The 13185-nt window shown below is 41.6% G+C and overlaps 1 protein-coding gene across 1 annotated transcript in view; it reads right to left on the bottom strand.

The window, feature by feature from the left end:
* Positions 1–4855: 4855 nt before the first annotated feature.
* WASF3 (WASP family member 3) overlaps positions 4856–13185 on the bottom strand; it is a 45841-nt gene continuing 37511 nt past the window's right edge. The window contains exons 7-9 of the mRNA XM_070751690.1: positions 10144–10404; positions 8476–8843; positions 4856–5715 (exon numbers count right to left, since the gene is read on the bottom strand). Of these exons, the coding sequence (XP_070607791.1) occupies positions 5558–5715; positions 8476–8843; positions 10144–10404 (787 nt within the window). The 3' untranslated portion in view covers positions 4856–5557. The remainder of the gene's footprint in view (positions 5716–8475; positions 8844–10143; positions 10405–13185) is intronic.

The raw sequence follows: 13185 nt of genomic DNA, 5'->3' as shown, positions 1-13185 counted from the left end.
AATATCTACATTGTAAACTTAGATCAATCATGTTAATTTACATTTTATTGATCAAATACTGAAAAGAGATTAAAAAATATTTTCACTTTAGAAAGTAAACAAGTGGATCACCTAAGTATGTAGTATTTTTAACTACAAATAACTTAGAAAGAATTACTCAATAGTTTAGAAATCATTCAAAATACAACTGTATTTTGCTTCTAAAATATACTGTAATAAATCTATAATAGAAGAAACTTTAGTACCAGAGTCATTTTCTTTAACAACAATTTCATTACTTGACAATAACAAAGGAAAAACAGTGCCAGGCTTATCTTGCATCCCTACATTTCTTCAACCAAAGGAACACGTTTTCTCCTGTTCAATATTGTACTAACATTGTGTGATACAGAATACATATGATATAATGTATCAGATACACCAGGATCCAATAATTGCATAGGTGATAAATCCATCATTATTCTAAGTATCAGAGTGCCAAATTATGAAAAGCAATAGTCACCATTAGCAAACCAAAATTATGTCCCAGGATTCAGCATATTATGTAGAAGCAGAGAACATGTTAATTATATTAATTAATTGATTTGATTAGACTGTTTATTATACTGACTGGTTAGACTGATTGATTATTGAAAATAATTGGTTGATTATTGATTTTCATAGATGAGAACTTCTGCTTTTCCAGAATTCAGGAGTTTGGAATTCTGGGAGACAAAAGAATTCACTACCAGATAAGACCATCTTCGAGATCAATGATGTTCACATCCTTTTTATATAGTTTATTTCCACATGCAAGGATAAGAGCTGATTATTTCCATTTTTCAAATCTAAATCTTCATTAAAGATTTAAGTTATGAGCAAATTCAAGGTTTTTTTAAAAAAAGATAAGACAAGACAAATTCCTGAGGCTGAGTCAACCCTGAGTCAGGTGAGATTCGATCTGCCAAATTGCAGGCAGTCGGTGATCAGCAGAAGTAGCCTGCACTCTAGCCACTACGAGGCTTCTACACCTGGGGCTACCCTTCAAGAATATTTGGAAGCCTCAGCTGGCAAAAAACGCAGCAGCACCAACAGTTTTAGGGGTCATACAGGAATTCATGTAACAACTCTGTGGCACAAGCTACACTGGCTGCTGGCTTATTATTATTATTATTATTATTATTATTATTATTATTATTAATAATAATTAGATTTGTATGCTGCCCCTCTTTGCAGACTCGGGGCGGCTCACAGCAGTGACAAAAACAATATACATTGACTGGCTTGCTTCCAGATTTATTTATTTAAGAAATCTTTATGTACTTGGGCACATCTGTTTCCATTTGCCCTCCTTACAGAGCATTGTAAAGCGGTACATAACTCTATTGTTATGTAAACCATGGAAACCTAGAAGATTGACCGCAGAAAAAGACCTCATGGTCCATCTAGTCTGCCCTTATACTATTTCCTGTATTTTATCTTAGGATGGATATATGTTTATCCCAGGCATGGTTAAATTCAGTTACTGTGGATTTACCGACCACGTCTGCTGGAAGTTTGTTCCAAGCATCTACTACTCTTTCAGTAAAGTAATATTTTCTCACGCTGCTTCTGATCGTTCCCCCCAACTAACCTCAGATTGTGCCCCCTTGTTCTTGTCTTCACTTTCCTATTAAAAACACTTCCCTCCTGAACTTTATTTAACCCTGAGCACACTGCAGTAATCCAAGGCATAGCGCAGGGCTTCATAATCCAGGAAAAGACACAACTGGCGTACGACAGAGTGCCAATCCCTGAGCAACTCCACAAAGGAAGAGAAGTGAGCTGGATTTCTCACTCTCTAGCAATATAGATTCAGATCGACCTTGGAGAAGGGAGTTAAACCAACACAATACCATGCCACTGAGATGGTCTCCAACAGCACAGGCAAGGGAGGTCATTATGCAGCAGGAAGATTGGTACAAGAGCAACAATCCCATTGCATGATCCCAGTTGCAAGATTGGATCTGTTGTGAGTGTTCCCTGTCAGCCTTTGGAAATGTCAGATCCAGAAGAGGAAGAAGACATAGAAGCTGTCAATTAGCCTAATTTAAGAGATGTGGAGGAAGATAGTGGTGATGAGAACTTAATAGAAAATCCATCGGATGTTAGTATGGATAGCAATAATTCTTCAGATAATGGGGGTGTAGAGAATAGTCCTTGGTTAAGTGCCAAATTTAGGAGGTCAGAGAAAAGAAAAGACAAACTTGGGGGAAAGAGGTTTTGAAATGCTATTCCAAGTGTGTAAATTAATTAATTACTTCACATCCGGAATTGACCGGAAATGATGGATGCTTTTCTGCAAAGTGAAATCGCCGTTTCTCCGGAGAAGCGGGTGTTTATATTGCATGATAAAACTGTTTTAAAGTAGCGTGAACCTGACCCAGAGATAAGGAGATGTTTGAAGTTGACAGCCTGCTCATTTAGAAAGAATTTATGACTCTGTAGTTTCGCCTGTGAGTTTGGAACGCATTTTGCATGCCAGAGATGAATACTGGCGAATTCCAATATGGAAGAAAGTAAATAAAGAAATGTTATTTTGAAAATACAAGCCTGAAAATAGAGTATTCTTGGAGTAGCCAGCCAGACCAGAACAGGGTCTTACATCTAGAAACTGGTGGAGCAGGGCCCCGAAAGGTCAAGAGAGATTGTCAGAGGACTATGGTCACTCCATCTCATCTAACCTGGGGTCTTGACAGATGCAAAACCCTAAATTCAGCTGGACATATCGCCAAGAGGAAAATTCCCTTTTCTGGAGTCAGCCAGGTTTTGATGATGAATACCAAGTCAGCCTGCTCTTCTCCAACGAGGCCACAAATAAAGGGACCCTCATGATTAACTGACCTGGCATATTATGTTTGCCATATATACTGTGTCTTGTTTTCTCTAGGCCAGGGGTAGGCAAAGTTGGCTCTTCTATGACATGTGGATTTCAACTCCCAGAATTCCCGAGCCAATTATGCCAGCTCAGTAATTCTGGGAGTTGAAGCCCACACATCATAGAAGAGCCAACTTTGCCTACCCCTGCTCTAGGCAAATAAATAATGATAGGAGCAAGAGAATTAACAACTCTATGTTACATGTTGAAAATTGGTAGCAGTTTACCTACTACAAAAGAAGTTTCACAATCTGTTCTATCTTGCAAGTTTTAGGGGGCAGATGTCCCTTTGTTCTGCCCACTATAATAAAACTACAGGGAAATAAGGAAAGGGCATTTTCTAGGCACTGCTAACTCCCATTCCTTTAAAAAAAATGATAACACTGTTTCACAGAATCAGAAATTTGAAAGCAACAAAAGGACTGTGAATTCAAAGTCCTGCCATAGCCATAAAAGGTAAATCCTATTCTTTTTTCAACCCTGAATAATTTCAAAGTAATTGAAAAGTATAAAATAAATTAAGGTAGACATAAAATGTAAACAGAAGCTGCCATTTTTAAAATGCTGACTCCAGTTCACTTTTGTAGGCTGCCCAAAGGCATTAGGAGTCTACCTTACATGTAATATATGCAGCCCTTTAAATAATACATGAGAAGAAAATTATATTAATCAATTTGGAACATACATTTCAATAATTAAGGATGTATCTGGATGAGGAAACCAATCATAAATGAGGCCATTAACACATAGTGAGGGGGCAAGAAAAGCCTGGGTAGTTAATCGATTTTATCTTTGGAGCCCAACTCTTCATAAATATATAAATTCAATTACATTATTCACTGAACCATAAGGTCAATGTGCTCAGCGTAAACTGGGTGAATTTAAAAAACAGATTATGAAAGCTGAATCAAATTAGCCAGGAGGGAAGGCATTTGGCATTCCACAGCATTGTGCAAAATCATTCAGATTCGTTCTGTATCACCCTTCCAGTTGGTTTTTCATGGCTCTAGTTTTTATGCTGATGTCAACATACTTCACCATATATGCTATTTGAATAGATCCGAATTCAGAGCACAATGGTACCTCTACCTAAGAACGCCTCTACTTATGAACTTTTTTAGATAAGAACTGGATGTTCAAGAGTTTTTTGCCTCTTCTCAAGAACCATTTTAAGAACCCGAGCCTCTGAAACTGTAACCGGAAAACGCAGGGAGAAGCCTCCGTGCGGCCTCTCTAGGAATCTCCTGGGAGGAAACAGGGCCGGAAAAGGTGGAGAGAAGCCTATGTGGGGCCTCTCTAGGAATCTCCTGGGAGGAAACAGGGCCGGAAAAGGTGGAGAGAAGCCTGTGGGGCCTCTCTAGGAATCTCCTGGGAGGAAACAGGGCTGGAAAAGGTGGAGAGAAGCCTGTGGGGCCTCTCTAGGAATCTCCTGGGAGGAAACAGGGCTGGAAAAGGTGGAGAGAAGCCTGTGGGGCCTCTCTAGGAATCTCCTGGGAGGAAACAGGGCCTGAAAAGGCAGGGAGAAGCCTCCGTGGGGCCTCTCTAGGAATCTCCTGGGAGGAAACAGGGCTGGAAAAGGTGGAGAGAAGCCTGTGGGGCCTCTCTAGGAATCTCCTGGGAGGAAACAGGGCCGGAAAAGGCAGGGAGAAGCCTCCATGGGGCCTCTCTAGGAATCTCCTGGGAGGAAACGGCCGGAAAAGGTGGGGAGAAGCCTCCGTGGGGCCTCTCTAGGAATCTCCTGGGAGGAAACAGGGCCTCCCCCCTCCCAGTGGTTTCCCCAATCACACACATTATTTGCTTTTACATTGATTCCTATGGAAAAAGTTGCTTCTTCTTACAAACTTTTCTACTTAAGAACCTGATCACGGAGCAAATTAAGTTCGTAAATAGAGGTACCACTGTATTTGGAAACATAATTATGGTGAACAGGAACTCATTCAAAATATGCTAGCAGTAACATAGTTGTTAAAGGGTTTTTTTTTTAATAAAGAAGAAACAATTTGCTTCTAATCATTTTTGCATGTTAATGAAGGTAAGTCAAACTGGAAGAATCAATGACATTTCATTGCTTAAAGATATTACTTTGCCATAGTAAAGGAATTGCTTATACTGTAATATTTAAATAGTAAAAATAATTATACATATTTATGGTAAAGAAAACCTGCTTTGCTGCAATTAATACAGCAAAAACTGAAAATAAAAGTTTGTTTTTTTCATCTGCAGAAACACTATGATCTAAAGCAATGTTTCTTAACCTTGACAACTTTTAAGATGTCAGGACTTCGATTCCCAAAATACCCCAGCTAACACATCACCTGGGGAATTCTGGGCATTGAAGTCCAGACATCTAAAATTCACAAAGTTGAGAAACACTGATCTAAAGTAATTAAATTAGATCAATCTGAACATCACCAAATAAGCCTACTTGTTCTATTATATACCAGTATTGCCAAGGGTAGGCTCTAAATCAGTGTTTCTCAACCTTGGCCGTTTGAAGATGTGTGGACTTCAACTCCCAGAAATCCCCAGCCAGCGATGCTGGCTGGGGAATTCTGGGAGTTGAAGTCCGCACATCTTCAAACGGCCAAAGTTGAGAAACACTGCTCTAAATGATTTTCTAGGTCAGTTCACTGGAATACTTTGGTGCCCGCCCACCCACTTTCAGTCTGACCAGTCATTTTCATCACATTCGGAGTCATCATCTGAATCGCTGTATTCCACTGCAATCCGCCGGGAAAGAATTGTGGCCACATCATTTCCAACCGGCTCATGCTTGGCCTCCTGTTCACGCTGCTCTTGGACTTTTTTCAACTGGATTCCTAAGACAAGCAGAGAAACATGACATTTGTGCTCAGTTTTAAAAAGCTCACAAACACACAGAACTGAAGCATTCATGAAAATGTACCAGGATTAACATAATTAGTAATCATAGAAACACAGAAACATAGAAGATTGACGGCAGAAAAAGATCTCATGGTCCATCTAGTCTGCCCTTATACTATTTCTTGTATTTTATCTTAGGATGGATATATGTTTATCCCAGGCACGTTTAAATTCAGTTACTGTGGATTTTCGGAGAGGGGCGGCATACAAATCCAAATAATAAATAAATAAATAAATTTACCAACTACGACTCCTGGAAGTTTGTTCCAAGCATCTACTACTCTTTCAGTAAAATAATATTTTCTCACATTGCTTCTGATCCTTCCCCCAACTAACCTCAGATTGTGTCCCCTTGTTCTTGTTTTCTCTTTCCTATTTAAAGCACTTCCCTCCTGAACCTTGTTTAACCCTTTAACATATTTAAATGTTTCAATCATGTCCCTGCTTTCCACTTCTGTCCTCCAGACTATACAGATTGAGTTCATTAAGTCTTTCTTTTTGTGCTTAAGACATAAAACCTACCAGGAGAGACTTAATGAACTCAATCTGTATAGTCTGATCTGGAGGACAGATGGGGAAGGGGGGACATGATCGAAACATTTAAATATGTTAAAGGGTTAAATAAGGTTCAGGAGAGAAATGTTTTTAATAGGGAAGTGAACACAAGAACAAGGGGGCACAATCTGAGGTTAGTTGGGGGTACGATCAAAAGCAACGTGAGAAAATATTATTTTACTTTTATCATTCACACATAGTCTTTTCAAGCATGAACATTGTTTTTTTTAAACACGGTCAAATGTCCCTATTGATGACTTGCTAATTTATAGCCAATAGCTTGCTTAGCATAATAAAAGCTTCATCTATATTTTTAGAAAGTAATTTTCCTATAAGCATGTGTCGTATAAATAGCTCATCATTCATCAGAATATTATTCTATGTGGATAGGGTAATTATCTATTCAAGTTAATAATAGTAATAACTTAGGACTTAAAATACTTCCTAATATCTATTTAAATAGAATAGAATTCTTTATTGGACAAGTCTTTGGTGCATATGCTCTCAGGGTACATAAAAAGTCAAGATACATTCGTCAATGTACATTAAAATCTATATTGTTCGTATACTTTTTGATACTTTCAGATGTACCGTGTTTTCCCAAAAACAAGACCCTTTTTTTTTACCTTATATGGGTTGGCCTTAATTGGTGGGGGAGTGTCTTATTATTTTTGGGGTGCAGGAGGCAGGCCAGGCCACGAGACACGCCACAAGCCTTGGTGGCGCAGTGGATAGAGTGCAGTACTACAATCTACTTCTGCTGATCACCAGCTGCTAGCAGTTTGGCAGATCAAATCCATCCTTCCAAGGTTGGTAAAATGAGAACCCAGATTGTTGGGGGCCATATTTATTTATTTATTCGACTTTTATGCCGCCCTTCTCCTTAGACTCAGGGCGGCTTACAACATGTTAGCAACATGTTAGCAATAGCACTTTTTTAACAGAGCCAGCATATTGCCCCCACAATCCGGTCCTCATTTTACCCACCTCGGAAGGATGGAAGGCTGAGTCAACCTTGAGCCGGTGATGAGATTTGAACCGCTGACCTTCAGATCTACAAGTCAGCTTCAGTGGCCTGCAGTACAGCACTCTACCTGCTGCGCCACCCCGGCTCACATGCTGACTCTCTGTAAACCGCTTAGAGAGGGCTGTAAAGTACTGTGAAGCGGTATATAAGTCTAAATGCTATTGCTATCTTACCCAAGTTTGGCAGCTCCAAGGCATCTCTCGGTCGATCTGTGCAGGGAAGCACCTTGCAAAGTACAGAAAAATTTCTTGCGAGGGTGAACAATTAACAATTTCTTGCAGCAAGAATTTTTTCTTTATTTTGCAAGGTGTTTCCCTGCACAGATCAGCCGAGAAACACCACAGAGGTCCCACACTTGGGTAAGATACATGTCTCGCAGTGGGGCAGGGGATGGGGTGGCATCTTACTGGAGTCTGGCAGCTTTCTGTTCTCTGAATGTTGCATTGGTGGATAATAATAATAATAATAATAATAATAATAATAATAATAATAATAATAATAATAATTATTATTATTATTATTATTATTATTATTATTAATTAGATTTGTATGCTGCCCCTCATCGAGAACTCGGAGCAGCTCACAACTGCAATAGTAATACAATAGAATACAAATCCAATATTAAAAACTAAATTAAAAACCCATTATTACTAAAAACTAGCAATTCTACACAGTCACACCAATCTCAAATGCTTAAGTCAGAAGGGTGGGGGGAGAAATTAAACCCCCCATGCCTGGCGGCATAGATGGGTCTTCAACATCTTGCGGAAGGCAAGGAGAGTGGGGGTAATTCGAATCTCAGGGGGGAGTGAATTCCAGAAGGCCGGGACCGCCAATGAGAAGGCTCTTCCCCTAGGTCCCGCCAGATGACATTGTTTAGTGCGACAGGACCCGGAGAAGGCCAACTCTGTGGGACCTAATCGGCCGCTGGGATTCATGCGGCAGAAGGTGGCCCCGTAGGTATTCTGGTCCAATTCCATGTAGGGCTTTATAGGTCATTACCAACACTTTGAATTGTGACCCAGAAACTGATTGGCAGCCAATGTAACCCGTGGAGTGTTGATGAAACATGGGCCCAAATTTAAAATCCCAGGTCAAGTTTTGGAAGTCTTACCCATCCGAATAGCAGCAAGAAGATCACTTCGAGCACCACTGATGGGGGACTGGGTAGATTCCTGCATTTTAACTTCAATGACTGCAGGAGTGTGCAATGGAGATGATGAGTGTGAAGATCCTGCTGGAGGGCCTGGAGGAAGAGGAGGTGGGCCAGGAGGAACAGGAGCTGCAACAATATGTCCGGAAGAAGGAAGATGTAGAGTACCAGAATACAGTGTACCAGCCATTAGTCCAGAATGAGTAGGTAGCACAGGGATTTGGAGAGGACTAACAAAAGCAGTCTGTGCAGAAGGAATCATAAGGGGTGATGCAGAGGCTGGGCCTCCTGAAGAATTGTAATAATCTGCTATCTGAGCTGCAATCATCCTAAACATAAAACAGAACAAAATACTTGTTAGTTATCAATCAAAACTGCATTAAGTTTTGGTTTACAGCATTCAGCTTTGGTCAGCACACTACAAAAGAAACATTGATACTTTAGAAAAAGTGCAGAAGAGAGCAACCAGAATGATAAAGGGACTAGAAACTAAAACGTATGAAGAAAGGTTGCAGGAATTGGGCATGGATAGTCTAGCAAAGAGGAGGTCCAGGGAGGACATGATAGCAGTCTACAAATACTGGAGAGGCTGCCACAGGGAGGAGGGGAACACATTATTTTCCAAAGCACCACAGAGCCAGACCAGGAGCAATGGTTGGAAGCTTTCCAAGGAGAGATTCAACCTGGCAATAAGGAGGAACTTTCTGATTGTTAGAGCGATGTTTCTATGTTTCAAACTTAACAGAGAAAAGTTTCTAGTCAATCATCTAGTTGCATCATATGTTTAACATATACAGTGATACCTTGTCTTACAAATGCCTCGTCATACAAACTTTTCGACATACAAACCCGAGGTTTAAGATTTTTTTGCCTCTTCTTACAAACTATTTTCACCTTACAAACCCACCGCCGCCGCTGGGATGCCCTGCGCCTCCAGACTTCTGTTGCCAGCGAAGCGCCCGTTTTTGCGCTGCTGGGATTCCCCTGAGGCTCCCCTTCATGGGAAACCCCACCTCCGGACTTCTGTGTTTTTGCGATGCTGTAGGGAAATCCCAGCAGTGCAAAAACGGGCACTTCACTGGCAACGGAAGTCCGGAGGTGGGGTTTCCCAGCAAGGGGAGCCTCAGGGAAATCCCAGCAGCGCAAAAACACAGAAGTCCAGAGGTGGGGTTTCCCATGGAGGGGAGCCTCAGGGAAATCCCCGCAGCGCAAAAACAGGCGCTTCAGCTGGCAAAAGGGGTGAATTTTGGGCTTGCACACATTAATCGCTTTTCTATTGATTCCTATGGAAAACATTGTTTCGTCCTACAAACTTTTCACCTTAGGAACCTCATCCCGGAACCAATTAAGTTTGTAAGACAAGGTATCACTGTATTTATATTTGCTGATCACTGAATAACCCTGGTGTCCCCAACTCCTGCCCAGTGACCTACAATTGAGCCGTGAACTGTTCAGAACTGGGCTGCCCAAAGCAGGATGTGATCCCACTTGTGCAAGTAGCAGGCATGTGTGCCCACTGCTCACACAAATGGAGCTGCACATGCATGGCACCTCTCACCTCTGCCAGTTTGCAAAGTCATAAAGTTTGGTGAACCCTGGTCTAATATGAGGACAAAACTGACTATTTACCCATAATCCGCTGGTATCAATGTAACAGTGCCCAGAGTTCCATCTAAGATTTGAGCTGGAGCTGGTTCTTGAGGCCTATTCAAAGAAGCATGTTGCGCTGTGGTAGAAGATAACCTATATTCATGTTCAAGGCCCTGTTTGGCAAGCATAAACTGAGCTCCATCTCCTGTTCCACACGAAGGCACATAGCAAAGCTGATGATGGAGTGAATGATTTGGAGTAGCAGGATATGAATAACTGGCAATATCCGAAGCGTGGGATCTGAAATTAGAAACAAGAATAAGGGGTGCCATGAACAAGCTCCCTCAATCTAACAGATTATCTGTTTAAAGTTTTACACTTTGTTAGTAGAGGAGATTAGTGCAACGTTAAATCTTAGTGCAACATTAAATGTAAGCCACATCCACGGAAACAAGTTTTCTCTAATCCTCACATTATAGGACATATATTCCAACGCATATCACGGAAGACAGACAAGCAACATTGCCCAGGGGGGGGGGGAATCAAAAGATGAAAGTAAAACTACAGATCAAGGCAGATTATTGCATTTTATCAAAATCAAACCCAAGCCAAAATTTTAATTTTAAAAAAAAATGGAGAATAGAAACATAGAAGACTGACGGCAGAAAAAGACCTCATGGTCCATCTAATCTGCCCTTATACTATTTTCTGTATTTTATCTTACAATGGATATATGTTTATCCCAGGCATGTTTAAATCCAGTTACTGTGGATTTATCTACCACGTCTGCTGGAAGTTTGTTCCAAGGATCTACTACTCTTTCAGTGAAATAATATTTTCTCACGTTGCTTTTGATCTTTCCCCCAACTAACTTCAGATTGTGTCCCCTTGTTCTTGTGTTCACTTTCCTATTAAAAACACTTCCCTCCTGGACCTTATTTAACCCTTTAACATATTTAAATGTTTCGATCATGTCCCCCCTTTTCCTTCTGTCCTCCAGACTATACAGATTGAGGACAGAAGGATTTTTTTTTTTTTTTTTTAAAGAGAGGGAGAAAAAACTGTTAGCTGGTCAGAAAGCTGGAAAACAGCAAACCATTTTAGTACTTAGTAGTTAAGACCAAGCAACATTGTCCTTGCCATCCCTATGCTGCAGAGAAGCGAAATTAGTAAAACAAATTACGTCATATTGTCATATGGTTAAAAAAAGTGAAACAGATGCTCATCATCTTATTCAGATGGAAAGCCAGGGAGTTAACAAAGCGCTTTCAGTAAAACAAAAAGACAAACCCTTTGGGCATCTGGGACTCTTTTGTGTCTCCTGCCTGCTCTGGTTTCTGTATGTCACTTATGAACTCAATGCCCAGTTTCTTTCTCTCCCACTCTTCTTTCCTGGTCCTTACTTTTCTCACATTAACTTGATGATGCCGGCTTGAATTCAGCTTGTGCCTCTCTCTCTGAATCATAATGGGCACAATATAAATCATAACAAAGAAAAGGATTACATTACAGGATGGAAACATGAGAATTTCATATGCCAAGGGTTACATTAGATGGGCATATGTTACGTAGAACAGTGTTACATTTGTTTTCCATGCAAGATTGATTTTTTAAAAAGCAGTTTTGAACGTAGGTGCGCTTCTTTTAATGGAACTGTTGCTTACAACCATTTGTTTACAACAAAGCAAGGCAAAGTTTTTATTTTGTCAAGCAAGAAATAAATGAAGACAGGCAGAAAAAGACATTACAGCAGTGATGACAAACCTTTTTTGGGTTCGCGTGCCAAAAGGGCAGCCATGGGCTACTCCCGGCGTGGGCCACTCTACAGAGTGGTAGTAAAATAAGAACATAAGAAGAGCCATGCTGAATCAGGCCAAAGCCCATTGAGTCCAGCATTCTGTGTCACACAGTGGCCCACCAATTGTCCATGGGGATCTTGGGCAGAAAGAGAAGGCAAAACCCTCCCTTTCCCTTGACCCCCAACAAATGGTACTCAAGGGAATCCTGCCTGCCTCAACCAACATAGAGGCGGCACATGGACATTCATTTCAATAACCACTGATACACTTGGCATCCATGAATCTGCCTAATCCTGCCTTGAAGCTATCAAGACTGACAGCTGTCCTGGCCTCTTCTGGAAGTGAATTCCATAAACCAAGGACCCTCTGGGTGAAGAAATATTTCCCTTTATTTGTCCTCACTTTCTGACCTATGAGCTTTAGGGAGTGCCCCCTCGTCCTAGTATTGTGTGATACAGAAAATAATTTTTCTCTATCCACCTTTTCTATCCCATGCATGATTTTATAAAATCGGGGATGCGTGCGCAGCTGCGTGGCCCTGGAGGGCGTGGGAACGCCACGTGCGAGATTCAGCTTCTACGCATGTGCCCGAAGCCTAATTTCATGCGAGGTCACTCATCCATGCGAGATTCCGGCAATTTTCGCCGATGTTTTGCTTCTGCACATGCGCAGAAGCAAAAATATCAGTAGAAATTGCTAAAATCTTGCTTGTATGAGTGTCCCCACAAGATTTGGCTTTGGGCACATGCACAGGAGCGGAATCTCAGGTCATCGTGCCTGCCCGCGCTGCCCCCCGGGAGCATACCGGTAGGGCCGGCGACGGGCAGCACTTTCCTGCAAAAGTGTGTGTGTGTGTGTGTGTGTGTGTGTGCATGCGTGCAAGCACATGTGCATGTATCCACACCCATTTGCTCTGTGCACCTCCCACTCCGCCCCCTGCGCAGGTGCACAACTCCCCCCCCCCCGCCTTCGTGCACAGGCCTCACTGAAACCCAGGACTGTTAAAAAACGGGCAAATGGGCAAACCAGAAGTTTGGAAAAACAGACTTCCGGTTTTCCCGTTGTGCTGTTTTTCATACTCCAGAGCAGGGGTGGGCAGCAGGCAGGATGGGGTGGAACGCAGTTCCACCAGCAGAAATGAAGATGCATGCACAGCTCCAACTGACTGGCGGCAGTAACTTCCTGGATTAACGGTCTCAGCTCGGCTCTCCTTTTTTTCCCCTGCTGCTGCTGCGTCAGCAGCTCCTCGCTTTTTTCCTCTTTCCTCCTTCCTGGCCTCGGA

Source organism: Erythrolamprus reginae, chromosome 4, assembly GCF_031021105.1.
Source record: "Erythrolamprus reginae isolate rEryReg1 chromosome 4, rEryReg1.hap1, whole genome shotgun sequence".
NCBI classification, from domain to species: Eukaryota; Metazoa; Chordata; class Lepidosauria; order Squamata; family Dipsadidae; genus Erythrolamprus; species Erythrolamprus reginae.
The sequence above is the reverse complement of the archived record's forward strand: the minus strand, read 5'-3'. Positions and strand labels throughout refer to the sequence as shown.